This window comes from Daldinia caldariorum (assembly GCF_022478825.1).
Source record: "Daldinia caldariorum strain CBS 122874 unplaced genomic scaffold F4812scaffold_2, whole genome shotgun sequence".
In the NCBI taxonomy this organism is placed as follows: domain Eukaryota; kingdom Fungi; phylum Ascomycota; class Sordariomycetes; order Xylariales; family Hypoxylaceae; genus Daldinia; species Daldinia caldariorum.
The window spans coordinates 606,989-633,348 of NW_025953038.1; the positions used below are offsets into that span (position 1 = coordinate 606,989).

A 26,360-nucleotide genomic window follows, 5' to 3' on the forward strand; every position below is an offset into this window, starting at 1 on the left:
CCTTCCCAAATCAGGATATGTACCTAATGGGGTAGAGGGTAACCTGGTTAATTTCGAATACTCATAGTCAGTCGATTAGATGAAAGGTCCGGCCAATGGCAAGCTTAGATCGACAATTTCTGAACACCATAAGTGCCATGAGATCGAAGAGAGTAGCATCATACATTGGAAGCCTATTACCCGGGTCTAATGAAAAGAAAAAAAGAAAAAAAAGCCTATCGAAAGCAAGGCTTGATGCAGGTAGTAAATGATTGACCATAGCTACGAAACCATACATACGTGCGTACGGTAAAAGGAAATTGTGTTTGATTTTGGGCTCGGCGACCAGAGCACAAACACGCGAGGCCACTACTGTAAGCCATGCATCCGTATAAGTGGGTGGCTGAAGTATGTCCTCAAGGGCGAGCTAAGCATAATATTGTTCGCCTCAATTTGATTGGCTTAGCCCTCTTCTACTATTCCTATAATGGTATATCTTGATAATCTTGAAGCTTGTGGTCTGTTGATAGGCACGGTCGGCTTCCATGGTAGGTATGCTGGAGACGGATGTAAAAGAAAAAAAAGAAAAAGAAATTTGATGAGGGTGGATGTGGACGACAGGATAAGTCTGCAGATGAAGGCAGATCATGACACGGGTAGATGAAAGAAAGATTGCATGCATTCGATTAGGCATAACCATATGATAGGTCGATGTGCTTAGTAGACGTAATGTGCTATGTAATGTGCGTGAGCGGGCATCGTGGCGCGATGGATTCTATCGTTTCCATACCAGGTAGGTAGTAAAGCCTTTGTGGGTTTTTGTGCTTCTGAAATTTCTTGATGGCTGACATTTTACTGTTATGTATTGTTGTAGTAGGTCTTGGATGGTGTGGGAAATTTAAAGATTTGACGTCAAGGGTCAGATTGTTTCGACCTTGTCCTAGTCCAGGTTTTTTTTTGGTCCCTGACCCTGGGTACCGGAGATTTTGAGGGGAGGATTTAAGTTTAGAGACATTTGAGTTAAGTGGAGCGGAGGGCCTTCCTAGGATCTTACTCATAGCACAGCGGGAGTCAGTGCTGCCCTGGGACTTGCCTGGTTTTCTTTTTGGCATTGCTCCGGCAGGTGCTTCCTTGTTTCCCATCACGACCTAGGACGCAAGAGTCCATTTAGCAGACTACCTCCTGTTAGGTACTAGGTACCTATTAAGAGCTCTTAATACACGTAAGCGGGAAATCTTACATTATGTACCTAGATTAGGTGTTACACAAGGCACTCAATGCTTGCATATACGTACGTACATAAATGTCTTCCTACATACTACACATATAATACCAGGTAAGTATAGGAGGTAGGTATAAGTATAAAGCTTTGGGCGTGATGCAGGTTAAACGATGTTGAGAAATTTATTAATTAATTTAAGCCGTTATCCACCGTGGAAAACCTTCCGGCCAATAATAGGATAACCTTTCCATTTTTCTTGTCAGTTTTCAGCCTCATCTGGGGCATATCTGTTCTGCATTGGACGATGGCTTTATGTCAATGTGTGTAGGGCCGCTATCGAAGGGGAGTGGAAGCGCAGAAGATGGCGGCGAGCGTGGTTATAGTTGGGGAGGGTCTGATGTTACTTGTTAAGAAGCTTCAAGCCTTTACGCTGTATCATTCGATTCTTTGGCCGCAGTGTAACCGCGTTACCGCTGGAACCCCGAGCTTCGATTCCCGGCAGTCTCCCACCATCATCTACCTAGATCATTCTCAATTTTTTTTATATTTATTTTTGGGGGTTGATGCAACAGGTCGAATGCAGGGTATGACAATAAAGTCATAAACGAAACTAAGTGAAAAATAAATCTTTGGTTGCGTTGGAACGTAGCTTGTAATGTTCGCCATCCAACTGATTCTTTTGGTCATAACTCATAAACTCCAAGTTCTCGAGTCCCTATTTAGTTTATACTTACCACTTCATTCTACCCAAATCCGGCCAATGAGGCAAGGAGGCTATATTTAATATTATATCGCATATCATACACCTCTGATATGCCAATAATCAGAAGACCACGGCTTGGTAATAACGGTCGGATGATTCTCTATTCGCACTCTCCAAAGGCCTAGGTCGTCGTTCCACAAGCTGGTTCCAAAGGGGCGCATCTTTCATCTATTATAATACGACCCCTCATACATATGACATGTCGGACAACATCCCAGCTGCTCTTACAGGACTGTATCGTAAATGAAGGCATGTTTCCAGAATACCAGTGGATCCACTTTATGGACCTTTGTTGCCGCAGGGTCTCCATTGTTGCATTACAGGGGCGCTCCCGTTGGAAAGGTGGTTGTCGCCTGTCTCTAATACGGCAGTATGGCGGACGGCTTCTGTTGTGCTCCAAAAACATCGACACGGTCTAGGCAGAAGTACCTGAGGTAAGCTGCAAGAGCAACTAATAAGAGTGAGAAAGGGAAAGTATTCAATAAACCTACGTACTCAAATAGGATACGTATTTACGTACATCAGATACGACATTGACGTACCCTTGGAGAGATAAATAACCATGTTTCCGCACACATCTAGTTTGGTAGATCCGCTCTGCCTTTTCGAGCACCCTTGCAACGAGAACCACTTCGAGGTTCTTAAGTATCCTATATTATTAGACTCTCACCCACTCGATCTGGACTTTGCAGTCCGTCAGTGAAACCCTATCGCTTGGCTGCCAGCGGGCAGTAACCTCTTACCGTTACCCATTGCCATTCGGTAACAACTCATTACTCGCGACTAAGTCACTACGACTCGCTCTTTAAAGCCGACAATTCTCTCTCTATTCTTCCTTCAGTAGCGGCATCTTTGACAATGAGCGGAAGCGGTGGTTTCTACAAGTACCGGTGCAAGTACTTCTATACTCACAACTGCCCTAATTGGGTATATGTGAATAATTCCCCCTGTGCAAACTGTTGCGTGAGTCGCTCGCCCGGACATGCTGAACTCTCCATTTTCAACACAAGTTTGGCTAATACTTCCTGTAGGCGGAGGGACGAGACGTCGACGGAGTAGCCTCAGAAATGAGTCTCCCGAGGCCCTCGCATGATATTTGCGTTCCACGGTTTGAAGACGGCGTCGTCCACTACACTTTGATGGAGCTTGTCAACACGAACGAGTCCCCAAGCCAATGGATTCTGAGATACAAAGTCAATCAAACTCAGGTTCCTACAGTGATGACCACCAGTGCCACTCCTGGCGCCCCGATTCCAGCAACAAGCTATTAAAAGAGGAAGACGTCTATATAATCGATGACGGCAAAGTCATACACATGACCGAATGCTAGTAATACCTAATCGTATGGGACCTTTCTAGTAATTTCCAGGGATCATTGAGGATAGTGGATTAATGGCACTGGGGGATGAATATCCAAAGCCGGGATTGTGGGGCGCAGCTACCCAGCAGCCCCAGATTCTAATAATGAACTGACGATCGCATGGCGGAAGCGGCGGCGGCGGCTACTACAAAATCCGACTATGGTTAGCTTCACTGGGACAGATGGCGAATTGTGACGGTTTCGACAGATGATAGAAAACATTCTAGGTGACCAAAGATTGCGCCGAGTTCGGTCCTTACAGCGAAAGAGCACGTATTTGGGCAGTAATGGTGTTACTTTTGAGGTTTAGCACGGGCGAGGGTTAATGATTAATATGGTATTAGTTTGAATCATCTACGCAAGGCCATCTCACCTAATGTCTAGACTCTACAAAACATTAATAGTAACTATAAATGTCAAGACACGGAGTTTGAGCGCATTTTTGTGAGAGGAATCCGCCTACTAAAAAAGAACCTCGACTTAGGATTAATTTTCTACCGTAAGAGCTTCAAATTACGATAATGGAGTTTAGCGGATAAATTGGAATGGAGGCGGCATGTAACTCTAGAACAGAACAATGTTGCAGTATAGATCCTAGGATTCTTAATCGGGCTTGTTGCATTAGCCATCGCGTTCACTACGGACCTCGTGATGATAGATCGCCTTTCCCCAGTATATAGTAATCTAACTTATCCTAACCTTGAGATGGAGTCTACCAGCTTGCTGACTTTTGATACCCAGGGTTGCTCACTACCTCATTAACCTAAAGACTCTTGAAGAAGGGCCAATACAACAGCATCTATGCGCATCTTATGCATATGCTTGCGCATTGCAACTTTATATATCTTAATCTCCCACGTAGAGATAGGTAAAGCTACAAAGAAGGCAATGGTCTGCGAAGCTTATATGCATCGCTTCAGTAGGCGAACCAAGACGCGGAGTCGTGAGTTATGTCCGATTTATGTTGCAAGAATGCTACGGCCAAAATGACATCAGGATGTATTATAATATTTTTCATGTCAGCATTGTCCGGAAAGGTAATGAAGCATGACGCGAGGATAGTGGTTCGACTGCCTATTTCGTGATGATTTTCTTTTCTTTTTCCTTTTTTTCTCTTTTGGGGGAAAAAAAATCAGAAAATCACCTTTATTCAGGTACCTGTTAGCCTATCTACCCAGAAAGAATACTTACATCTACACTCCTATAGTGTCATAGAGAGAGATCTTATAAGTCAGCCAGTAAATAGTAGTAACCTTTGGGTAGAGCGGGTCCCAATCTAGCCGAACCAGCCGGCGTCACCTAGGCATTGCCCGGTTAAGGTGACTAGGAATTCGGCAGGCGCTAACGGCAGGCACTAAGGATGTATCTATCCGTGACCGTTACTTCGTACATACCAGGGATGATAACAGTGGGGGCCCGCTTGGCATGGGGCGTCAAGGCCCTGTTCGGCCACGTGCTTGGCTTTCCTAATGTTTGTACCGGGCCGCTTTCTGCTCCACAGGGCTCCCTCCACTTCCATGCGTCTCCACACCTTTCAACCGCTGGTCTCTTTAAAGTTTTATTATTTTCCATTAATTTTACCCCTTTTTCTAAGTACCTCCTTTACCCTCACCTTCATCTTCATCTTCATCTTCATCTTCACCTTCACCTTTACCTTTACCTTTACCTTTTAGCCATAACTTATATAAGTCTTCAGCCTCAACAGTTGCACAAGACCTTTAAAGCAACCAAAAAAGTGTGAAACAAGCAACCGATGTTACTTAGGTAGCATTACCTAGATCCAGGTAGTTAGACGCAATCGTAACGTCACGAACAAGATCTAAAATAATATGTAGTATCTCGCAGCTGCAAATCTCGTACGACATCTTTCCGATATATTGATGTCTCATATGCTGTACTACTACTATCTTTTACCTTCCTGGGTGCGTCGGATTCCCAGCTGCATCAGGTTAGGTATATCTATAGGACACCCCATGGGACATCCTATGGGACATAACATATTTCATCACACTTGCGGGTAAGTATCGTATCAGCGTAGGTAGGTATCTACCATGTCGTAGGATTCCCATTCACCCCCGTAGATGTTCCCACCCCCTGCCACGCGCGTCAACCTTTCGGGGCTAATGATCTACGCTAACCCTTATGTTCCTGCTGAGCTGAAATCTCTGGATTTCTTTCTGGGTACCTCCTTGGGTATTGTACGATAAGCATCGCACCGGGCCGAAATTTCAATTCTGCACCTAGTATTTTTATGTCCATTTATAGAATACGGACACATTCGTTCGGTGAACGAACGGACCATTTCAACGCTGTGTTACTGTTAACTTCCGGTACCAGCCGATCGGGTACTACGCCCCTTACATTATTATATAATAGCTACCTACCGCATTAGGTACTATCAGCCTACTAACTGCCGCCACAGAGTCGATGACGATACAACCTTCGATAGCATCATCATGATGTAGGTCTACCTAACAGAAATACATACATAGTACGTACAGTTATCATTCAACACTTTACGCGTTACTACGCGACTGTCTATAGAAACATGAACCAGCAAATTTAAGTGAATGGATAGCAACTCAATTATGAAGTATACCTAGCAGTGTTCCCCGCCAGTTTCTTTATATAACTGGCCTAAGAACTATGATAATATGATAACACCGTAACAGAGGCTAAATACCCACGTCATATATGGGGTTAAAACCAGAATTTTACAAATGTAAACAAACACTTACTTGAAGCAAATAAGCTGCATAGAGTAGTGCTAGAAAAGATAAGCCTGTGATGTGATGGCTAGTAAGAACTTTTTTTTTTCTATGCCATCCTACCTTTACCTACTTCGCATCACGGAAAGGGGCCGATAGGGGCCACTCCAAACCAGGTGGCTTAATAAGATATTTGCATTTTGCAAATCGATGTCACATTCTATGTTTCGGTAATACTTCCTGGAAATATACGTATATTTACATGAAGCCATGGACGAAGATGCTCCGATATGATTGGCATACGGTAGATCATAGATCATATCGCGAAGGGATGGGCAACGCTACTAATTATTATCGTGGATACCTGACATATTATCTGTTAGGTTAAATAAACCAATCAATAATCAGAGAGTACAAAGCGCGTTACAAATTCTAATTCTATTTGGCAGGTAGTTTTGATTATTGGGTGATATCTCCTACTAGCTAGTATGCCAACGCCCCATATTCAACGCTAATGAGACCGATCAATCGCGATATCACAAGACGAGTAAATTGGGAAAGAGGCAGTCACGCCATTTAGAAGGGCTATGAATAACGTCGGGACGGGCTACTAGCATATACGGGGTTCTTTCATCCCTGTTGTCCTTACTGGTTCTAAACTAGAACTCCTAGGTAAAAGGCGAGAAGCCACTTATCCAAGAATGTGGCGTCAACTTCGTTTTCCTCATTAAACGAAGGAACTCGGAGTTTCCACCGAACGACGAGATCATGTTGATTCGCCGTACCATAGCATAGTGGGTGTTCTAGGTGCTACGGTATCAATAGGGTTTTGATTAGCGGTCTAGTAAAATAGGCATGTAGATGGTCGACAGGAGCAAAGCTTCCGCTAGATGGTCTAAGAAAACCTTTCAGAAAAAGGGATGATACGGGATTGTAAGGTATACATAATCGGTACTACCCATTGTACTGTGTAGAATATATTGGAAATTAACTGGGACTCCTTGATAGGAGTGTGCCTAATCTTCTTGGCCCGAAAGTCGGATTTCCATTCGCTCTGTATCAGGCTGTACCTTTTAAGCCACACCTAGGGCGAGTTGCTTAGGAGTATATGATTGGTCAGAAGCCTTGATGCTACTTGAATGTATACACTTCGCGAAGCTCTTCAACACGTTTTTATTTCATATTGTATCCTATTATAACCCCTCGGCTCAACTAGGTCTTAATCTGTAGGTTTGCTAAGAGTCATTCAAGCAATGTCCGACTAGTTCTAAGTAGGGATGCATTGGGGGTTTTGGCATTGGCTGCTCATTGTAAGCTGCCAGCGACGGGATCCTACACGTACTTTCCGGTTATCTCAAAATAGGGGTGTCAGTTGGACACTCCGGCCTATCCCTTGATATCAGATTCGTTTGGATAGCCTGGTGTTGGTCGAAGGATTGAGACGAATGTAACCACACGAGTTCTGCCGCTTCAAAGGTTGATCCAATGATCAGATACAGCTGTACCTTAGGTTTAGTTTGTGCAATGTTTGTGAGAAAGACGTGCTGCCATATATGTCCATTGTCACCTGGATTACACGAAAGTTCTAGCCTTCCGGATTAGCGAGACTCGGGAGTTGAAAGGCCCAATGGTTGTATGTTTCCTACCGCCGAAGCAATTTTCGAGCAGGCAATGATCGACGATCGAGAATTACCGATAAAATGACTACTGATAGGTCAAATGTAAGAAGACTTCCGCATAGCTGCGTCACAGAGATCCGGGTAGCAGTCAGATTGGTGGCTTAACTATGATGTATAAGGTCTCCCTTACTTGGCAATAGGACTCTAAACCGCTATGTGCCCGACTTTAGGAGGGATATTGTGTCGGATTAGCTAACATAAGGATTACTTGGATAGGAAATGTTTTGGCTGAAATAGAAGAGTACATTGGTACAGGATATTCCTAAAGTCGGGCTCTTGTGGTCCACCACACGGGGGGGGGCCCTCGGTTTACCTATGCTCTAAACGATCTTCAATTCCTTATCACCTAGCAGAAACTTGCCTGTAAGCGGGAAGCCAGATATAACTATGCTGAAGACTACGAGCCCATGATTGGCACAACTTACGGGGATCCCTAATTCCTACTCGTTGAGAGTACGATGGGGAAAAATTGATTACCTACCAACTGGGTAGAGAGGCTTCCCCTATTCCCGAAATTGTCATGTAACGCCGAATGTGGCAAGATGATTGACACAACTACGCAAAATTGGCGCAAAAGGAGTATGCAAAAAATTAATTACTAAAACATGGTGCTTTACATAATCCTAGCTAGAGATTGCAAAGTGCTGCTGGAAGCGATATCTGCCTCTCTGCTTAATTTGGTAGCGGTTGTACCTATTAGAATTACATCACTAGTAGAACAGGTCTTACTAGGGCTATAACGATCCGATACCCCCTTTCAGGCGTGAAAACTACGAATCGCAACAGTCAACACATACCCCTTCCATCAGCAAAATTTGCCGACTTCATCACAAAAGCTCGACAGCGTGGGGAATATTCACGACTGATTCTTCTCTTCCTCGTATGTACAGTACAGCCTAGCCCAAGCTTAGAATGAGGAGTAATTAACTAGCCGCTAACACTACCGGTTATAGAGGAGGTCTAACTAGTAACCACGTCGCCCCTAACTTCATATAATACCCCTATGCTCGTCGATACCACTATTAGGTAGTGGAACCCGAACACTCGATTTTGCGAATAAGCCTACTTCCGTGACGTGGCGACAACCGGAATGGCGCGGAGCATGCTCATAATATCGAATCGATACCGCCAAGAACCAATGATCCCAAAGTTCGTGTCAGCATATCACTAGGTAGGTCGAGCTCGAGATACTTAGGATGCTGAGAATCCAACGGAATGGATGGAGATGAGGCCATTACTACAAGCCCAGGCATCTACTCGACAAATTTGACGTTAGTTCTGCTCGCAAGCCTTCGGTATACGGTATACGTTACTATCTCGAGCTATCACAACGTGTTTCCTCCGCTATGGACATGAGACGGACAAATCCCGCCGCTTTCTCGGATTCCGTCCCTAATCCCATGGTAGTCGACACATGACGCGCCAAGAAGACGTGGGAATCTAGACGCAACTGTATACCTTTAAGCTAGTCTAATAGGTATTCTGACCTGGGGGCGAGATCGCTGCGAGTGGTGATGCGCTATCTACTAAGAGACATATTCAAAGATGCCGGAAACCGAAATGGACGGTGTACAACAGGGACTAGAACCGGAACACATACACATCAAACCAATACAATACGCCAATGTCGCGATGGAGTGTTTCCTTCGTGAGTTGGCCGGTGCCGCTACCTACGGCTCGAATCAACTTATTGAACGGACTTGTATGTACAGAGATTTCCTTCTTACATCCAACCCTCAATAGATGGGTACCAAGTAGGAATCACCAGGGGATACCAAGTAAGAAGCTATCCAGATTATATTCAGTCTTTTTTAACGTAAGTCATAAACAAGCAGCATACTTCGTTCTACCCCCCCAATAACACAGCGCACCCATGCTAACCCATCCCAAATCCAAGAGCCACAAACAGCGCGGTTACCACCAACGCCCAACCCCACGCGCCCTTCCACGACCCCAACAACGTCGACGACCCCGATTCCTTGTTGTTATTGTCGCTGTCGTCCTCCTCTTCCCCACCACCTCGCCACTGGTACCCAAACGTAACATTCTGCACGACAGCCCGATTGTGGCAGTCCCCGCCGACGATATCCACGCCCTTCAAGTCGTCCGGCGTCACGAAGAACATGTACCGGCTCTGGTCGAGGCCCTCGAACCCGGAGGTGTCGTACGGGAACAGGTCCGAGCCGTCGGTCGCGCTCGTGTTGCGCAGGAAGATGCACTGGACCTGGCCCGGGTAGTCGCGCGCGAGCCGCGGGTAGTCCCGCATCACGTCCGAGTTGGACGTGTCCGCCACCAGCACGAACCGCCGCCGTGGGAACGTCTGGAAGATCTTGTCCAGCAGCGCCTGCCGGATCGACAGCGTCGCCGACACGTCCGAGAAGTTGAGCGGCCGCGTGTCGAAGGAGCCGAGCGGGTACGTCTTGTAGATGAACCTGATGTCGTTAGTCTGGTACCTACCCAACCTAAGGTAAACCGTTTCCCCTTATCGGTCGCCCCTGACCCCCAACAATGGAGTAAGAGTGTAAAAGGGAGGTTAAGTAGGTACTTACTCCATGTAATTCCTGGTCGCCTGTTCCGGCGTCGTAGTAAGGTAGTGGAAGTGGAAATTGGGGATCGTAGCAGACCAATTGGCGTAGATCTCGGGCATATTCATCCAGGGAGTGAACTCTCTCGCAAACGAGTTCAAAAGGCCTTCCTTCGGATCGTAGATCTTGGTGACGCGGAGAATGTCGTCGATATCGGAGATGATCGTGAAGCCTTCGGGAGGCACCAGGTAGGCCGTCGCGTTCCCCGTGTCCGTACCTCTAGCGTACATGTTGAGGGCCTGGATGGATGAAGTCGCATTGCCGGCCATTAGGTGTCCATTGTTGGGGCCAGTCGTGTTCTGAAGAATGACGAAGGCGTCAAAATCACCTTCGGCTGTTGTTTTATAGGGAAGGCCAATGGATTGGACCCCGCCTTCCTGGTTTTATTTGTTAGTAGACCGGCAATAGGTATCTTTAGTCTGCTGAGACTTAGTCAACTCACGGCATTGATCACACCACCGCTCGCATCCGGACGAACATCAACGTCATTCACAAAGTCGATAGTGACATTCATATCTCCCTGCTGAACGACGAATATGGAGGCTGTTAAATTCCGAGCTTGCCTCTGCTCTGGAATAGACAACTCATCAATATCGGTATCGACGAGAAACACATCGGTTAGGTCGTTGAGTTTCTCCTCCGAAATATCGGGCTGCTTATATACATTGCCATGTACACGAACATTCCATCCATCTTCAGTCCAGTTTGCATATGCTCTGAAGCACACCCCTCGTTAGCAGTGAAGTTATCTCTATTGCGGTGAAGTATTACACTGGGAGATATTCTAGGTATCCTTACGGGATATTTAGAACCTGGGTAGGCTTAGCATCCAGGTCCGAGTTGTGAATTCCAAGGGAGCTCGCGACGGCCTCGCCACTAGGGAAGTCCTGGAAGAATTGAGGCACGCCTGACGCTACATAGCTCGAGACGTCGCTCCCGAGGCTATCTATTAAGCTGTTGACATAACTGCCGACGTCCAAGCGGCGGTCTATGGCTCGGTTACTTAGGTCGGGAGCTGGTGTGATCATAGGATGCACAGCCGGTACCGCAAGGGCTGCCAGGACAGTCCTGGTTGAGAGTAGCGTTAATAGCCATACCGGCTCTAAGCGAAACGACATTACTGCCATTCGCGTTTAGGTATTAATTTAGGTAGTTTTTGGTAGGTATTAATAAATAGGTCATAGGGGTAACGACGGGATGTAAATTGAGGTTGCATTATGAGGTAGGTACCTCACATAGTAGGTACCTGATTGTGATCTGAGGGGTGCCTTTGTTTGTTAGCCCCTGTTTGGGCTATGACATCATCAGACACCTGGATGATGGATCGTGGTTGTGGTCCCTTGCATGTGGGATGGAAATTTAAAGGTTCCCCATCAAATAAGGCTGGCTAATGCTTACGGCCGGTCCCGGGTACCACCGTTCGGTCCCGCTCCTTTTCATAAGCATAGCATTAACTATATCGTGAATAAATTTAGGTACCTATCACTTACGACCTATCCCCGATATCAAGAAAGACAGAAACAAACCAACACGAAGACAGGTATGTAATCCTATTTTAGACATATTCTACCTCGTGTAACGCGTTGAGTAGATAGTCATCATGATCTTCAAAGTAGTTTGAAATAGACGTTATAGCTAATACACACCATCGACAAATCTGTGTAAGCCGTTGAGGATCGAGATGTCTGGAGATAACTCCTTACCTACCTAAATCTCCGTTATGACATTATGAATATCGAACAGATAGACTTTTTACGTATAGTATCACTATTAGGCTAGGTAGTCGTAAAAGTAGCCCATTGTCCGTCCTCCTCCTAATAATAATATAGCATGCCTAACCCAAAAGCCATATGAGACTGCTGGCATCAGCACAAAACACCGATGTCATTACCGGGAGTGCATCTCGGTAATGGTGATGCTGCTAATGCTATTGCTCTCTCCACGCTTCTTCGCGCTTGAACTCGTCCGACACTTCCTTACTAGCCCTGCTCCCTTCCTCATTCGCCCCGTCAATGCATCCTCTCCACCCGCCGGCCCAGTCCCCGTTCGCGAGGTTATATCGCGATGATTCCCTCCAGACGAACGGCCGATACCAATGCCCCCAGGTCCCGCCTAATCCGAACGGGCACCCCCGGATATCAGTTGAAAACGTGCGACCGCCGATACGATTTCGTGCTTTTAGAACCAGGACTTTCGAAGCCGGCTGCTGAAAGGTCGCGGGCGGCAGATAAACTTGCGTAGCCTGTCTCTATAATCGCAACATCGTAAGGGTCTGCTTTATCGGTGGAGGTCAAGTTCGAAGGTGGTTGGACGACGCCGGTTGAGGGAACACCTGCTGTTAGGCCTGCCCCCTTAGTTCAATGGAACCCCGTCGCGGGTTGAATTTGCCATATTGATAGGTAGTTCCAGTAGCTCCCACTTAAATAGCGAGTGTTCGCGGGGTCTACACTCTAGGTAGGTACCTGTCATATTCCCTTATATCTCGCGTGGGTTATTGCCCTTATATATTCGCATGCCCATCCCCCAGCCCATTGAACCATTCCCATCCCACCTCGATAGGAGTCCCCATGAGAAGTTCCGCTTCTTTACGATCGTATATGTCTCCTATTTCTTATCTAGGTACTTAATAAAATCGTTATAACATTATCGCCTTGAACGGATAGACTCGCACTTGATACTCCTCTCCCATGATAGTTGCCTGCATGGATGGGCTAAGGGCGCAGATAAGTCGAGACCCGCTGCCCATTTTCACACCACATTAGGGGGAAAAAAGAAATACAAAGATAGACTACAAGCCAGCCGTTGGCTCCTTACTTTCACTAAAAGAACTTACATCGCATACGCATCGCTACGACGGTATCGTTCATCATCCAATTAATCCAATTCTCTTTCGGCCAGGTACGCTTGTCAGTCGAGTATTTTCCTTCTTGGGTTATAGTTCTGTTGGGCCAACTTGCGCATATCTTAGGCAACTGAGTGTTTAATTCCCGAAGCATAGCGAACTAACCCCAAAGCTACTTGGAACGTGAGCATGCCTACCTAGGTACCTAGGTAGGTAGGTATATATCATTACATCTAAAACCAGTCTCTTGCAGTCCGCATTAGCTTCCGCTACGCTCCAACCTCATAGCACACGCGGTAGGGTTACCATGGCGACAGAAAAGGCAGACATAAAGTCACCAAGAGAAATGGATACAAACGAACTATGATCGCTGTTCTGTATTTATTATCGTTCTACCTGCCAATAGAGTCCCTTCCAGGAGACGAGTAGGGCACACAACCGAATGTCTATCCTGCTGTCCGCAGCCGTAGCCGCAACCCAATGAGGCCGCGAGCAAAACCCGTGAAAACCAGAGCTACCTAATCTATCCATAGTGTCTAAGGCGTAGACAGTCAATTCCTTATTAGGTACAGTTCTTCAACGGGCTGGATTGTGCCGGTTTATAGCTCTTTGGGCTGGAGTGAGTACTCAAACGGACGACGCCGGAGCGGATCACACGTACGCGTTTCGATACAGAACACGATGGATTAAGGGTTTCAGGACCAGAGCGTACGTCCTACGTAGCTTCCACCTTTATCTTACTTCGTGTAGAAACCAAGTCATCCTGCTTGTTATGCATTAGTACCAAAAACAGATGCTCTACGATTTAGTGCTGCAATATGTCAAAACTTACCTCGGCTTTCCTTTTCCCTGTTACTGGCTCAGGAGTGCCTCTGGAATACACCGGCGTGTTTCCGCCGTCCTTAAACGCTTCTTTATAACAGCTAGCATGATATATCTTCTCGCCTACTTTCATAGCATCGGGCCACACAAACTCCTGTTGCTTATCTAGCCACCTCGTCTCAAACTTCTCCTGGCAAATGCTACAAACGCTATTTGCTAAGCTAGGATCATCAGGCACCGGAATATACTGCAACTGGGGCTCTTTAGGGGCGAAGCCGCCTGAGGCCGAATTAGAATCCCCTGATGGGGCCACGTAATCCTTGTCGACGATCTCCCTCGTTTTGATCCAATCCTGATCGAATTAGTACCGTAGTTGCGAGGCACAGTTCGGGTAGAATACTTACCACTTCATCGACTAACCAGCTTCGGTGTTGTCCTCGCTTCTCAGCTTCGGCGGTACGCTGGTTCACCCGGAAATGCCAGTCCATATGGGCCGTCTTCTTCTTCTTTCCCTCTTCGTCCTTCGGAAATCGTCGCCCGCACTGTGTGCATTGAGGTCCTAGAGATTCAAACAGAAAGGGCAACAGTTGGGGGCGAAATCTACAAGCCCGTTAGTTTAAACTTATACACATATATTCCGAAAGAAACGTACTGCTTAAGAGACGATGCTCTCAGAATGATATCACTTGTAAGACCTTCGATAGTAGAAGGGCGAACGTGTTGAATGACCGGGACCGTAGCCGGGGTGTTAAAGGCAATTGGAAATGAATTTGAAGGTGTTGGATGAGAGACAGGTGTCGAACTACTAGCCGGTACCGTGCTCGGGAGCAAGCCAGCTTGTCTCAGCATATTCATGAGTGCCATAGGGTCAGAAGGAGGTGGTGGTTGATGTGCGGTGACTGGTTTCTTAGGTTCAACTGGTTTTGGTTGTGATAGTGGAGGCGGAGTATGAATAGCGACAGGTGCAGGAGGGTGGTAAGGTGAAGACGCTTGAGGCGTGACAGAGTTTCGTGCCATTAAAGCGGCTAGGGTACCTGCACCAAACAACGAATCTAGAGAAACCTTTGGCGCCGCTGCCGGCGGGGGAGCTACTGCTACGGGTGCTGGTTGTGGTTGTAATTGAGGTTGAGGGATAGGCGTGGGAGTAGGTGTTTGTGATTGGGGTGCTTTTATAGTCACGGCAAGATCAGCAATTTGATTCTTAACAAGCACTAACTGATCTTGTGGCAGGTTCTGCGTTTGTAGTATAGTTTGCAAATCCACGAGCGCCTTCAACCTTGTCTGTATACTAGGGTCATGCGGGTTCAGTGCGATTTGGGCCTTGGAGGCCGTAATCAGTCCCTGGATGTCATTATTCAAAGCATCTATGCTGATTCCAGCCTGTGGTGCGCCATAGCCTCCTAGCTGGGGGCGTTGGAAGGCCATTAATCCCGGCGTAGGTTGAGGTGTTGACCTCGTAGGCTGTGGTTGACTCTGAGCAGGATATTAGGAATGGTCAAACTATATTATATAGGTAGGCTTGGGAACTTACGGGGTGAGGCGGGTAAGTCGCCGGAGGCAGTTGGCTCGAGCTACCATAAGATGGACCGTTAGAATTAGCTATGGGAGGCTGAGCGGGATAGCCGTTAGCCTGAGGAGGCGGATGGTAGCCTGGCGGAGTAGGCGTCTCTCGATATGGTACCCCCTGGTTTGCCGGCCTACCACGTCCAAGCAACTGTTGCTGACCTTGTTGATGTTTCTGCTGCGCTTGGAGATGTGCTGTCCTCGCCTTAATAAGTGCGTTTTCGATAGGACGCGTGACATCCGGAGGGAAAACAGGTCGGGTATCAAGCGAACCAGCGATGGGTCCCTTCCAGGTCCTAAGCATTTCATCCATCTTGCGTCGGGTAGGCATATCAACGGATGCGTAGGCATCCATAAAGGTCTGATAGAGCTTTCGGCCGAAGTACAGCGTATATGGTGTACCCACATTCTTTACGATAGAGTCGAGAACATACAGGGCAGGTAGTTTCTTTTGGGGGATCACCTAGATTACTATTAGTATGCTCTTGGAATATACTTGAAACGAACTAGTAGGCGATGTGACGACGGGAGAATGCTGATACCGTCTACTATGTAGTCGGCGCAGAGAGAAGAAAGTTAACCCACTCGTTTGATATGATCCTGAAGGGCGCCAGAGATGGCATGCGCGTGTTCGGTGTTCTCTCTTGCGATTACGGTCAAGGTGCTAATTTCCGTTCTATCGAAACTTTGAAGATCTTCAAGAGCATCTCGAAAGTCCTGGGCTACCGCCTCAGACTCGGATTCGTTGGACATGATTGCTTAATATATGCAAGCACGCGAGGATTGAATTGATGTACTAACGAGGGTAGCCTCGCGATGTAATAAAGTGAGGAGAGAACTCTGAAATCGCCGCTTTTTCTGCCACCTGCACGTGTGGAAGAACAATGACCCAATCTAAGATTGTATAGATGTCACAAAGGCAATATGCAGACAAATGCCCCTCCTCAATATTTCCCACCAGAAGAGAAGAAAAAAAGGAAAACAAAAGGCACGAGAATTGTAAGATAGGACCACTCCTGCCTGGCTTCACCAGTTTCCCGAAGAGGGCACAAGAAATTGCCTGGTAGTAGTAGGTATTAAGAGATTATCAGAGCTCAAAGCATTGTCTTTCCCAAGATCCTTCTACGCCAAAGGGCTACGGGATTAAGCAGTATGCAATACCGTGTTTCCGTCAAACGATACTTAATCTTGTAGATGACTGACGAGCGAGATGGACGCGCGCGATCGCGAATGAACCGAATCGTAAGGTGGTTGATGCCTCATCGGTAGATGGGGAAATTTGATTTGTGGTGGACCAGTTAAAGATTCTCACAGCTCGATGATTATTCGAGGGAAAAAAGCTGTCGCAAGTAATCCCGTCAATCCGCCGCGAGAAAATGGTGCGAAGAGTGCAATAATTTATGGAAATTGAACTGTCATGTTGAAGTTGGGGGGAATTGAAAGAAATAAAAGGTTGAAGAAGGACGTAGGCTAATGAGAACGCTTAGCTTGTTGACGAAATGTAACGATTGAAAGGTACGCAGTACATTCTCATTTAGGTACTACTAGAGGTACATATGTTAGGCACTTGCCTGATTATCAAATATCGCGGCTACCTAACCTTGACCCAGTCACGTGCTATGGATCCGTACATATGTAGATAAAAGGTACGGAATCACGTACGTACAAGTGCACAGTTGGTATAATTCCATTGTGACAGGTTTACACATTACATTAGCTACCCAAATACGTTTATAATGGAAAAAAAAAAACTCAAATTGAATAATCATCGTCATCGCTGTCCTACTTAATTATGGCAGTTACTAATGTATGCTACTACTTCGTACAGTAGGAGGTTTTTTTTTAAAAAAAAAGCAAAAAAATCATGTCCGCTGTCCAGAATCTTGGGTATATCCGAAATCGCTAAAGCCAAAGCCAAATCCATACCCATACCCAAACGCCGCCTTCATCATCATCTCACTGAAACACCTATCAATGCCTTAAACGCTTAGGAATACGCGGACTAAAAAACATCACAAAACCGATTAGTTTCAAAACCTATTGTCATCAAAACGGTTGAGATGACTTGCTTCGCTGTACCGGCTTGACCTTGATCCGGCGTTGTAGGCGGGGTGCAGGGCGGTGGGGGGACGCTTCACGTCCGGGATGATGGGACTGCTGCGGTCGTCGATGGGGAGGTGATCATCGCCGTGTCCGAACTCGACGTCATGGGGCATCGGGTGGCTGATCTTAGGCTTGGAGTTGCCCCTAGCGAAGAGGGAGAATCGGCTCTTCTTCTTCTCCTTGCGGATCGAGTTGCTTCGGTAGCTCTCGTACTCCTCGGTGAAGTTGACGTCTCGGGTGATGGCGCCGTTGTTGCGGACCTCTCGGGCATGCACGCCGCTCGCCCGGTTGCTGAAGACGAACGAGGCAATGACGTTAGTAACGCCAAATGCGATTGCGATGATGCCGGACGCCATGATAGCCTGCCAGACCTGGAAAGGCACTTCCTCGTTGTCGTAAGTCCTGTTGCTGAGCGCGCCGAGATGATGGCATCCAATGACAATCATAGCGATGCCGAGCCAGGTAAAGCCGCGGTCTTCACCGATTGCCGGCCAGTTTCGGGTAATCATCGCCTTACCCGTCTTGATTGGTAGTTCGCTCCAGAACAGGAGGCCGGCGACGGCGATAACGAAGGCGAGGGAGACGTCGTTGAAGAACTGGAAGCCGTTGGGCATCTTGGCGAAGTACATCATGACCCCCGAGACGAAGATAACGGCCAGCAGGACAGCAAGATTACAAGCACGGATAACCTGAAGGATAATAAAGGCGGAGCCTTGGAATCCGGAACTAGACTTGATACCCATCTTGTCGGTGAACTTTGCAAGACCTAGGGTCGTGTCCCTGGGTGTATAAGCATTAGCGTTGCGCAACTTAGGCAGCATAGTTGGAAATTATAAGAACTCGGAAGACCAACTGTTGAAACTGCCAGCAGCTTGTTGCGTATCTACGTTTTTTTTTCCTTTGGTATACCGGGGATCTGGCTCGCAGATCTAATCGAAGTCGATGGAACGAAGGTGATTGAAGGAAAGAAGTCGAACGAAAAAGTTGTGGTCGAAGGAAAAGAATAATAAAGTACCGAATACCGAATGGTATTGTTAAGTTTTATAAAAATTCACCACAATGGATTAGGCGAAAAGATATTGCTATTATGTACGTCCTTCAAGGACAATAAGAATCCACGTGAATCAAAGGTGACGGGACAAGGAAAGTGGTGAAGAACCGGTTGGTTCTAGAAGTTTTAAATAGTAATGAGAAAAAAGAAAGACGTTGAAAGAAGTGATGCAGGGCGAGGAAAGAGGATGTATTTAGGGACAATCAAGAAGTGACCTTAAGGACTAATCAGTTCATGAGATTATCTACGAGTCGGTTTGCATTAGGTAGGTACCTTAGGTATCTTAAACCAATAGATTTTGTCGGGCGCGAATGGTCTCAAGCTGGATCGAAGCCTGAGTTACCCCTCGGATTGCCCATCGGATTGTCCCTCGTCAGTACTGAACAAGTTGAAGGGACTGGTCAACGCGTGTTCATGACCCAGGTAGGAAGCTGTTTAACTAGATCCTTTTTTACAACTGCCAAGAGGTTCAACCGCAGGCCGCGGAGTACGGAAGACATGGTTACGATCTGAATGTTCTATTCTGAATATTATTGCTTGCATCTTTTGGTGAATCTCCGTTCCCTCAGACGGGTTAGATCTGCAACTGTCCCGGCGCTTGACACGAATCATTGCTCTTAACAATACAGATACTATGATAGCAAGAAACCGGTAGCTAGGAAAATGGCATGGGCCTGCAGCACGAGATCATCATATCCAATGATTTAAATGTGGTCTATTTTCCGTTTGAGCGAATACATCGTGAGAATTGGGTTACGACATTAATTCGATTGGCTGTCAGTTAACGATTTTGGTTTCACATCGATTTTTGGCCCGTTAGCCAGACCCCCACCAAAGCTCTTATACATTAGTATTATACCTACACCATGCCTCTTATAAGTGATGATTTCGATATGCTCCGGAATCATACATGGAGCAACAATTTGAAAATAACCTCAGTTAAAACGATTGAATCTTGTAGGAAATAATGAGACATCCAACTATTCCTTTGTTTTTTCTTTTCCTTATCTTGGATAATAATCCGTATTGATCTTTATTGTTCTCTAAGCTATTGTTTGTCATCTTTGATTCCCTTCAAATCAGCTTACCCTTATTTACCTGATACATACCTGACAGCGTGTTCTTGTACCTCTAGGGTTCATATATTGTACCTTGAAGGTTTGTAGATGTGTGCAAGTACCTACGAAGATAAAAAACAATATCATTTACATATGCCATCGTAATTAACAACGTTGAAATGAATCAGGAACACCGCATCTATCAGCTTGTTCTACCATGTAACCACTTGACATGCTTGTACCTAAACCTATCAGTAAAACCATGTGGGGGATCCAGGGAATCCAGGGGATCTATCAAAGTCCAACACGCTAAGCCGATTTCTCGATAAAAGGAAGGATCGAGAATCTTTAGATCAGTGATGAGCAAGTGATCTGATTGGCTGCAATCGAAGTTTTAAGCGGTAAGCCTGCCCGCACAGACCACACGAACAGGCCAACAGCGCGGCTCTAGGCGGGAAACAACCCTTGCGGCGCTGGCGGCGCTGCTTGCACTGCTGTGGGCGCCCTTTATTTTAAGCCAGCTGGGCGGCTAAAAAAGAAACAATTTGGACAACTTTTCGATCTCTTTTTCTAAATTTCAAATCCTCAGAACAATCTCTCAGACCGAATCAGAGCCATAAACCACCCGCTCGCGTTTTATTAAGCGCTGCGCTTCCGCTAAAACCCTTTCGCCTTTTCGCATAACATTATCGCTCTGATTCTACCTCCCTACCGTACCTAAGGTACTCTCTATCTCCACATCTTATTCGTTTCTTTTTTTCTATTTCTATTTCCGAAATCATGGCCCGCGGTAACCAGCGCGAAAAGGCGCGTGAGAAGAACCTCAAGGCCCAGGCTGCCCAGGTGAGTTTTCCCCCTTCCCATCCGCCTGCGCATCACTACCACCACCACCACAACCTGTCATCGCTTGGTTGCAATCGTGCTCAGCGTTGTATATCGGGATCCAAAAGCGGCGGAAGATTAAGACCGTACAACATAAGTGTGCTCCTGATATGCTAACCCGCTCCCCCCCGCGCAGAAATCCAAGAACAACAAGAGCGGCACGGAGATGCAGCGCGACAAGGAAGCCGTCGCCGAGATGATGCGCAAGAAGCAAGCTGCCGGTAAGATATATAGTCCATCCCCATCCCCATCCCCTTTCAAACGACAAAGAAGAAGAAGAATATGTGTGCTATCTGGACTTCTTCTCTCCCGTATATTATTATCACTATGCGCCTGATGTTCGTAAAACTGACCTAAATCCTTTTTGTCTCCTAGCCGACGCGAAGAAAGCTGCTGCCGCCGCTGCTGGCGGAAAGTAAAATTATTCGGGGAGGAAAGGGGAAGCACCACACACCAATGCAGCATAGCGAGAGGCGTATTAGGACATAGACATATATATCCCGTAGCATAGGGGGGTATAGCGAGGGACCACACACATGATTGATTTCAACGATATATGAGATTCGGGGCGAATCGTCTTTTTTATTTATTCAACCGACGAACGGCGGGGGTTCTAGGGCGTGTTGAACGGCGTCTGGACTTTCTTTCTCATACACGCATCTCGTTCTTTTTGATTAATGCGATCCATCATTAATCCGTAGTCGTCCCCCCTCTCGACGTGACTGTCTAAGGTACCTCGGGTAATTACTAATATCTGCCTGCCTGTCTGCCTGTCTGTCTGCTTACTTGCTTGCTCGGTTCACTCAAGCGTCACGCTATGCAGTTTTCTATATCTTGCTAGGTAAGGCGCAAACATCATCTTGAATTAAGTATTGGTATATTTTTATACTTGATCTGATGACCTTATTAAGTGCACCTATATATATACCTAGTGTACGATCCAGTCATATCTCTTGAACAAAAAAAATAAAAATAAAAAGAATCCCTAATTGCCAGGTGAATAATAGTAAAAAAAAGAAGAAGTCTAATCATTCAGGTGTGTCAATAATAAAAGAAAACCCCCCTCCTCCGCCTCAGATATATCAGAATCATCTCAGATCCTCGGCGACAATTACTAGCTAGCCATTGGTATCAGTCGTAATTCCCCAGACGCCGTTTGTTTGCTTGTTTGTTTGTCTCCCTTTCCCCGCTACCACTACTTCTGTTTAAATAGCCTCCATCATGCTCGCGGGCAGACCGCCCGCGAAGCCGCCGAAAGCGCCGACGCCCTGGGCCGCGTTGACAGGGAAGCTGCCGGTGCTGCACTGGACGGCGCACACGCAGGCGCCGTTCTGGATGGTGCCCGTGCCCTGGGTGACGCCCGGAGCGGCGGGGGCGGTCTCGCTGCCCGAGGAGGCGGCGGGCGCGGCGACGGCGGGCTCCGTCGCGTTGCCCGTGATGGCGCTGCCGGCGCCGGAACCGTTCTGCTGGATCGCCTTGGCCTGGAACAGGGCTTGCGACTTCTCGGCCGTGGGGTTGATCGAGAAGGTCATGCCCTTGCCGCAGTGGCCCTTCTGCTTGCAGTAGAACCCTAGGGTTTTCTTCCGTTAGCTGAAATGATCACGCGAAAGATGGATGGATGGATGGATAGATGGACTTACATAGAGGTTCGCTCGTCATGACTTGCATGGCGACCTTGGGAGGCGGGTTGACGGTGTTGTTGGGGTTGGGCTGGAAGCCGGAGTCCATGCCGCCCTCCATGGCCTTGCAGGGCTCGGCGAAGGTGGACTGGGTAGCGGTGTGGTTTGCGTTCATGAATTCGAAGATGACCATGTCGCCGACGTTGGCCTTGACTTGATCGGGGACGAAGACCAAGCCGGCGGAGCCACCGACCTGGACGGTGTGGGTCGCTACCGCGCCAGCAGCAGCTGTGGTGGTAGCTCCGGCGGCGAGGGTTCCGGTTCCGATCGCTGTTGCTTCCGCGCCAGCGGTGACGGTCTGGGTTACGGTGACTTGCTCGTGCAGCGTCGTCGTCTTAGCGTCGTTTCCAGGGTTCGCCCAGATGACGATGACCTGAGTCGACTGTCCTAACGAAACACCAAGGTTGATCCCTCCACCGAGGCCCGCGAGGCCCGCGAGGTTTTCTAATTCCTGCTTGTGGTTGGACCTCTTTTGGGGGTAGACGTTATTGACGGCTTTAGCGATGGCCAGAGGCGCAACGGCAACCGAAAGAGCTGTGGCGTACTTCATATTGACTGGTTTTTTGTTTTTCTTTCGAAGGATTTGGGGAATTAAACGTTAGATGATCCTTTTTTACGGGAGCTTTTCGATATATTATCGGTATTCCTGAATGACCGTGGCGAGCCTGGCAATAGAGATGCTTTCAAAAAAGGCGAGGGCCTGCTCGTGATTAAGAGAATGAACAAGGACGTAAAATCACACCGAGACGATGGAAAAAGGCAAAAGAGCGTATTACACAGGACAAGTCGTCTGAAGAAGAGAGTGAAAAGAAACAATCCAGGCCTGGGCCCAGAAGGGGGGACATCCTCACTTAAATCGAGCATGACGATTTCCTGAACCTGTAGTCGGCCTGGCGCTGGACCCTGAGAGGATACCTCCTTGACCAGGAGTTGCGCTCGAAACAGGGAGGGCAAAAAACTTCCGTGCAGCATAGCAGCTGCAGCTGGGGATGAACCTTGCCGGGGCCAAGGGCGCCCGATCACGACTAGAGACGCACGGCAACCGGAAGTATGCCACTTAATTGTTCGCGACGACGGAGCACAGTCCAGTAAGGACTAGGGCGAGCCCATGAAGAAGACGGGTTTCGCGGCTCCAAGGCTTGGGGGTAGGAGGTGGATGTGACAGAATTGTCTCGGATGGCGTTTGGACCCCTCGCTTATAAGACTAAGAGACCAGGGGAATACGGTCATAGCTCGAGCCCCTATTGGGATGCCAAGGTTGCGGACAGCCAATCCGAGGTTGACCTTTTTTTTTTCCTTTTGAATAAGGTATCGTTATTCTACCTATCGTTTATTCCTTCGGAAGGTTATTGTAGTAAACGTCATGAACAATAGTTCCTCGCTATGTAGTACTAGGATTTACAGTGAGTTCAATAGTATGTACCTAAGTTATAGACAATCATGCCAAATAGATGTATTTCAAAGTCTACTCTCCCGTTGTAAAGCTATCACTTCGTTGAATTGTTTACCACCTAGTATATAACACAGCAGCTATTGGTCTAGGCCCGGAGCCTGTGATTACTACGGCTAAACCAAGAGAAGCACTTCCATTATAACCTCTTCAGGGCCTGTACTATGTATTACGATCTGTTCTTAGCACATATCGAACTCTCAAGGGAACCACGTTTTACAAACATATTTGTTTTATGCCGGAGCCGGAATCTTTCTCTGTAGCCCTTTAATAAACTGATCTCTGTACATACTAGTAAGCCAGTTTCAAACCTTTCCCATGGAGAAAAACCCATGCTTACCAAGAAATCTGCACGTTGTTTATATGGGCGAAAGGACCCGTGCCGAGATCCTCCTTGCTCCGCCATCCGAACTTGACCGTTAAGATTGTTCCTGCTTAAGGGTTGACCTTATCGCAACCCATATCCTAGTTCTCAACCTTTACTCGAGTGGGAAAAGATCCGGGTCTGGCCTAGTCTAAGCCGAATATGCCAATGCTTGTCTTCGATGCAATCCCTGTTTCTTATTAGTCCTCCGCACCATGCACCGTTTCTCGACTAGCTTCATTCTCAAGTTCATCTTAAACGCTCCGAGCTCGTGGACACCATAGCGTCGTATTGGAAGAGAAAAAAAAGGATCCTAATAAGGCAATGCTAGCGGGGACCTCATAGCAACGGCTGGCTCGGACTTTGGAATCAGGAAGAGCTGTAATTTAGTTTGTAGCTGCTGTCAGTTATCTTAATTGTAGGTAGCCTATGAAATATTGGAACTATTAGGCTGGTATAGAAGCATTAGGAGGTATCTATGGACTACCGATTATTGGTAATACCAAACTACAACACTATATCAGAATAACTATACGAATAAGTAATAAAAAGAGACGATATTATTCTGATTAGCAGTTATTTCGTCATGGCCTCAAATTGAAGTGCTATCAATAAATTGTTTCCTCTCGAGGAAGCTGAAAACCCCGGGTATTTGGCTATGCACTCATAACCGCGACCCAAGACACGGAGGAATCAGGCCATGATTTCCATGAAGAACGTAATGATAACCTCGAATTTGTTTCTTCGCTTCGCTCCCCCCAACCGACATCTCATAATTACTAGTATAATTACTAGTAACTAGTATTATGTTGTACTGTTTCTTTTAGATAAGGGCCGGCGCATAACTTGTCGCATGCTTGCTGGCTCGTAGAATTTAATCTACGTTGGTACCTAAGGTAACTACTATTATGTGACGTTATCGTTGTCACAACAGCTTGTAACAGCCAACGTTACAGATTCCTGCCTGTCAGGTCGATCTCACGAAATATCCCACCCAACGATTTCTAACCAGATTCAGGATTAGAGTTATGATATCTCCGAATTCCCCCATTTACCTCGATTCGGAATTTTGTTCCTGCGATTGGTTTTGTTGGCCTTCGTAAAGGCCTGTGTAGTAGCCAGCGTAGTACCACGACATCAACAGTCTCTTCAGACCTTCATCACGTACTGTTGATACATAATCGTTAGCACAACCAACTTCGTCGCGTCTAGAGATATCCTCTTTCTAGAACCTTGACGGGGACTAGGGTTTAGTCTGAAGCTCACCTGAACCTAGAAGCCCTCCAGGACCAGGACCGGGACCTCCACCAAGCGGGTGGCTGTGCTGGGAAGTCGACTTTCCGTCCTCTTGTCTTCCGTTCTGTGTTTGGTTAGAAATCTTGGGAGATCTGGGCCAAGCTTTCTTGATCTTCTAGGATCTTCTCAAGGGTAGGCCTTTACCATAGGGTTGGGGTTTATGGCTTACGATATTAGCTTCAGTTCCCATTTCGGAATCTGCTTCGAGGGGATGCGTCTCTTGAGTTTCATCCTTGGCATCCGTAGTTCTTGAATGATCCCCGTGTAAGCATGCCATGCGTATATGCGGCTCCAGTACTGCGACTGTACGAAACATCTAGGGAGTCGGGCTCAGGTGAGAGAGGGGTGAAAACTTACTCGTCGGACTTTAGAAGGTCTTCCACATTGCCTCCATTCTTGTGGATGCTATGATATTTCTAGATTTTGTTGGTTAGACATCGGTTCTTATCAGTTACTACGAAGTTATAAAAAACTTGGGTACATACTTCATATTCCTTCAGCGCGTCGTTCCACGAGTCTATAAGAGCCGAGTCATCCCAAATCTCTGTATGGGACAATGGCTTTTTGGGGGGAGCCATGTTGAGAGCGGGGAGGCCTCTTGATCGATTGATATATCTGACTAACTCGGGAAGAATGAAAATCATCCACAGGACTTTAGGCGTGAGATGTATGTTGCTGTATGATGTGCATGCGAAACCGATTTCAGAAGAGCGTTTCTTTGTAGGTGGTTACTTGTCAGGGGGGTTAACATTAATTTGGTTGACCGAGTTTTTGAATCTGATTTTATATAGAAAAGTCTCGTGTGACTTTATAACAGATCCATTAACCGCTCATTTAAGTACTTAAAAGAATGACTCTATAAAATGCATCCCCTAAGATGTAATATTCACTTTTCCCAGTCACAGATGTCAAAAGTTAATGCCAAAAGCAACTTGCAGCTACAGCCACTGTAAA

The 26,360-nt window shown here is 46.9% G+C and overlaps 7 protein-coding genes across 7 annotated transcripts; 2 read left to right on the forward strand and 5 right to left on the reverse strand.

Annotated features, from left to right (window-relative positions):
* The first annotated feature begins 2,596 nt into the window (after positions 1-2,596).
* F4812DRAFT_168273 (uncharacterized protein) lies at positions 2,597-3,680 on the forward strand. The gene is made up of 2 exons (XM_047929904.1): positions 2,597-2,927; positions 2,996-3,680. The coding sequence occupies exons 1-2, from the start codon at positions 2,823-2,825 to the stop codon at positions 3,233-3,235; spliced, it is 345 nt and encodes a 114-aa protein (XP_047793477.1). The 5' UTR covers positions 2,597-2,822; the 3' UTR covers positions 3,236-3,680.
* Positions 3,681-9,579: 5,899 nt separating this feature from the next.
* On the reverse strand, positions 9,580-11,695 carry F4812DRAFT_168457 (uncharacterized protein). The gene is made up of 4 exons (XM_047929909.1): positions 11,095-11,695; positions 10,739-11,012; positions 10,261-10,673; positions 9,580-10,143 (listed from the first exon to the last, which is right to left on the reverse strand). Exons 1-4 carry the CDS (start codon positions 11,421-11,423, stop codon positions 9,588-9,590), a joined length of 1,572 nt encoding a protein of 523 aa, XP_047793478.1. The 5' UTR covers positions 11,424-11,695; the 3' UTR covers positions 9,580-9,587.
* Positions 11,696-13,262: 1,567 nt separating this feature from the next.
* On the reverse strand, positions 13,263-15,997 carry F4812DRAFT_168520 (uncharacterized protein). The gene is made up of 6 exons (XM_047929910.1): positions 15,492-15,997; positions 14,613-15,433; positions 14,365-14,560; positions 13,971-14,312; positions 13,800-13,904; positions 13,263-13,745 (listed from the first exon to the last, which is right to left on the reverse strand). The coding sequence occupies exons 1-5, from the start codon at positions 15,876-15,878 to the stop codon at positions 13,854-13,856; spliced, it is 1,797 nt and encodes a 598-aa protein (XP_047793479.1). The 5' UTR covers positions 15,879-15,997; the 3' UTR covers positions 13,263-13,745; positions 13,800-13,853.
* A 1,407-nt stretch (positions 15,998-17,404) lies between these two features.
* F4812DRAFT_168538 (uncharacterized protein) lies at positions 17,405-18,748 on the reverse strand. The gene is made up of 3 exons (XM_047929911.1): positions 18,480-18,748; positions 17,593-18,406; positions 17,405-17,525 (listed from the first exon to the last, which is right to left on the reverse strand). Exons 2-3 carry the CDS (start codon positions 18,367-18,369, stop codon positions 17,511-17,513), a joined length of 792 nt encoding a protein of 263 aa, XP_047793480.1. The 5' UTR covers positions 18,370-18,406; positions 18,480-18,748; the 3' UTR covers positions 17,405-17,510.
* A 1,437-nt stretch (positions 18,749-20,185) lies between these two features.
* F4812DRAFT_413016 (four F5 protein) lies at positions 20,186-21,458 on the forward strand. Its single transcript, XM_047932749.1, has 3 exons — positions 20,186-20,578; positions 20,754-20,838; positions 20,993-21,458. Exons 1-3 carry the CDS (start codon positions 20,516-20,518, stop codon positions 21,034-21,036), a joined length of 192 nt encoding a protein of 63 aa, XP_047793481.1. The 5' UTR covers positions 20,186-20,515; the 3' UTR covers positions 21,037-21,458.
* Positions 21,459-23,467, reverse strand: F4812DRAFT_413018 (Cupredoxin). The gene is made up of 2 exons (XM_047932750.1): positions 22,258-23,467; positions 21,459-22,187 (listed from the first exon to the last, which is right to left on the reverse strand). The coding sequence occupies exons 1-2, from the start codon at positions 22,844-22,846 to the stop codon at positions 21,823-21,825; spliced, it is 954 nt and encodes a 317-aa protein (XP_047793482.1). The 5' UTR covers positions 22,847-23,467; the 3' UTR covers positions 21,459-21,822.
* A 1,194-nt stretch (positions 23,468-24,661) lies between these two features.
* On the reverse strand, positions 24,662-26,348 carry F4812DRAFT_413022 (uncharacterized protein). Its single transcript, XM_047932751.1, has 5 exons — positions 25,892-26,348; positions 25,764-25,822; positions 25,576-25,654; positions 25,377-25,470; positions 24,662-25,277 (listed from the first exon to the last, which is right to left on the reverse strand). Exons 1-5 carry the CDS (start codon positions 26,048-26,050, stop codon positions 25,162-25,164), a joined length of 507 nt encoding a protein of 168 aa, XP_047793483.1. The 5' UTR covers positions 26,051-26,348; the 3' UTR covers positions 24,662-25,161.
* Positions 26,349-26,360: the final 12 nt, after the last annotated feature.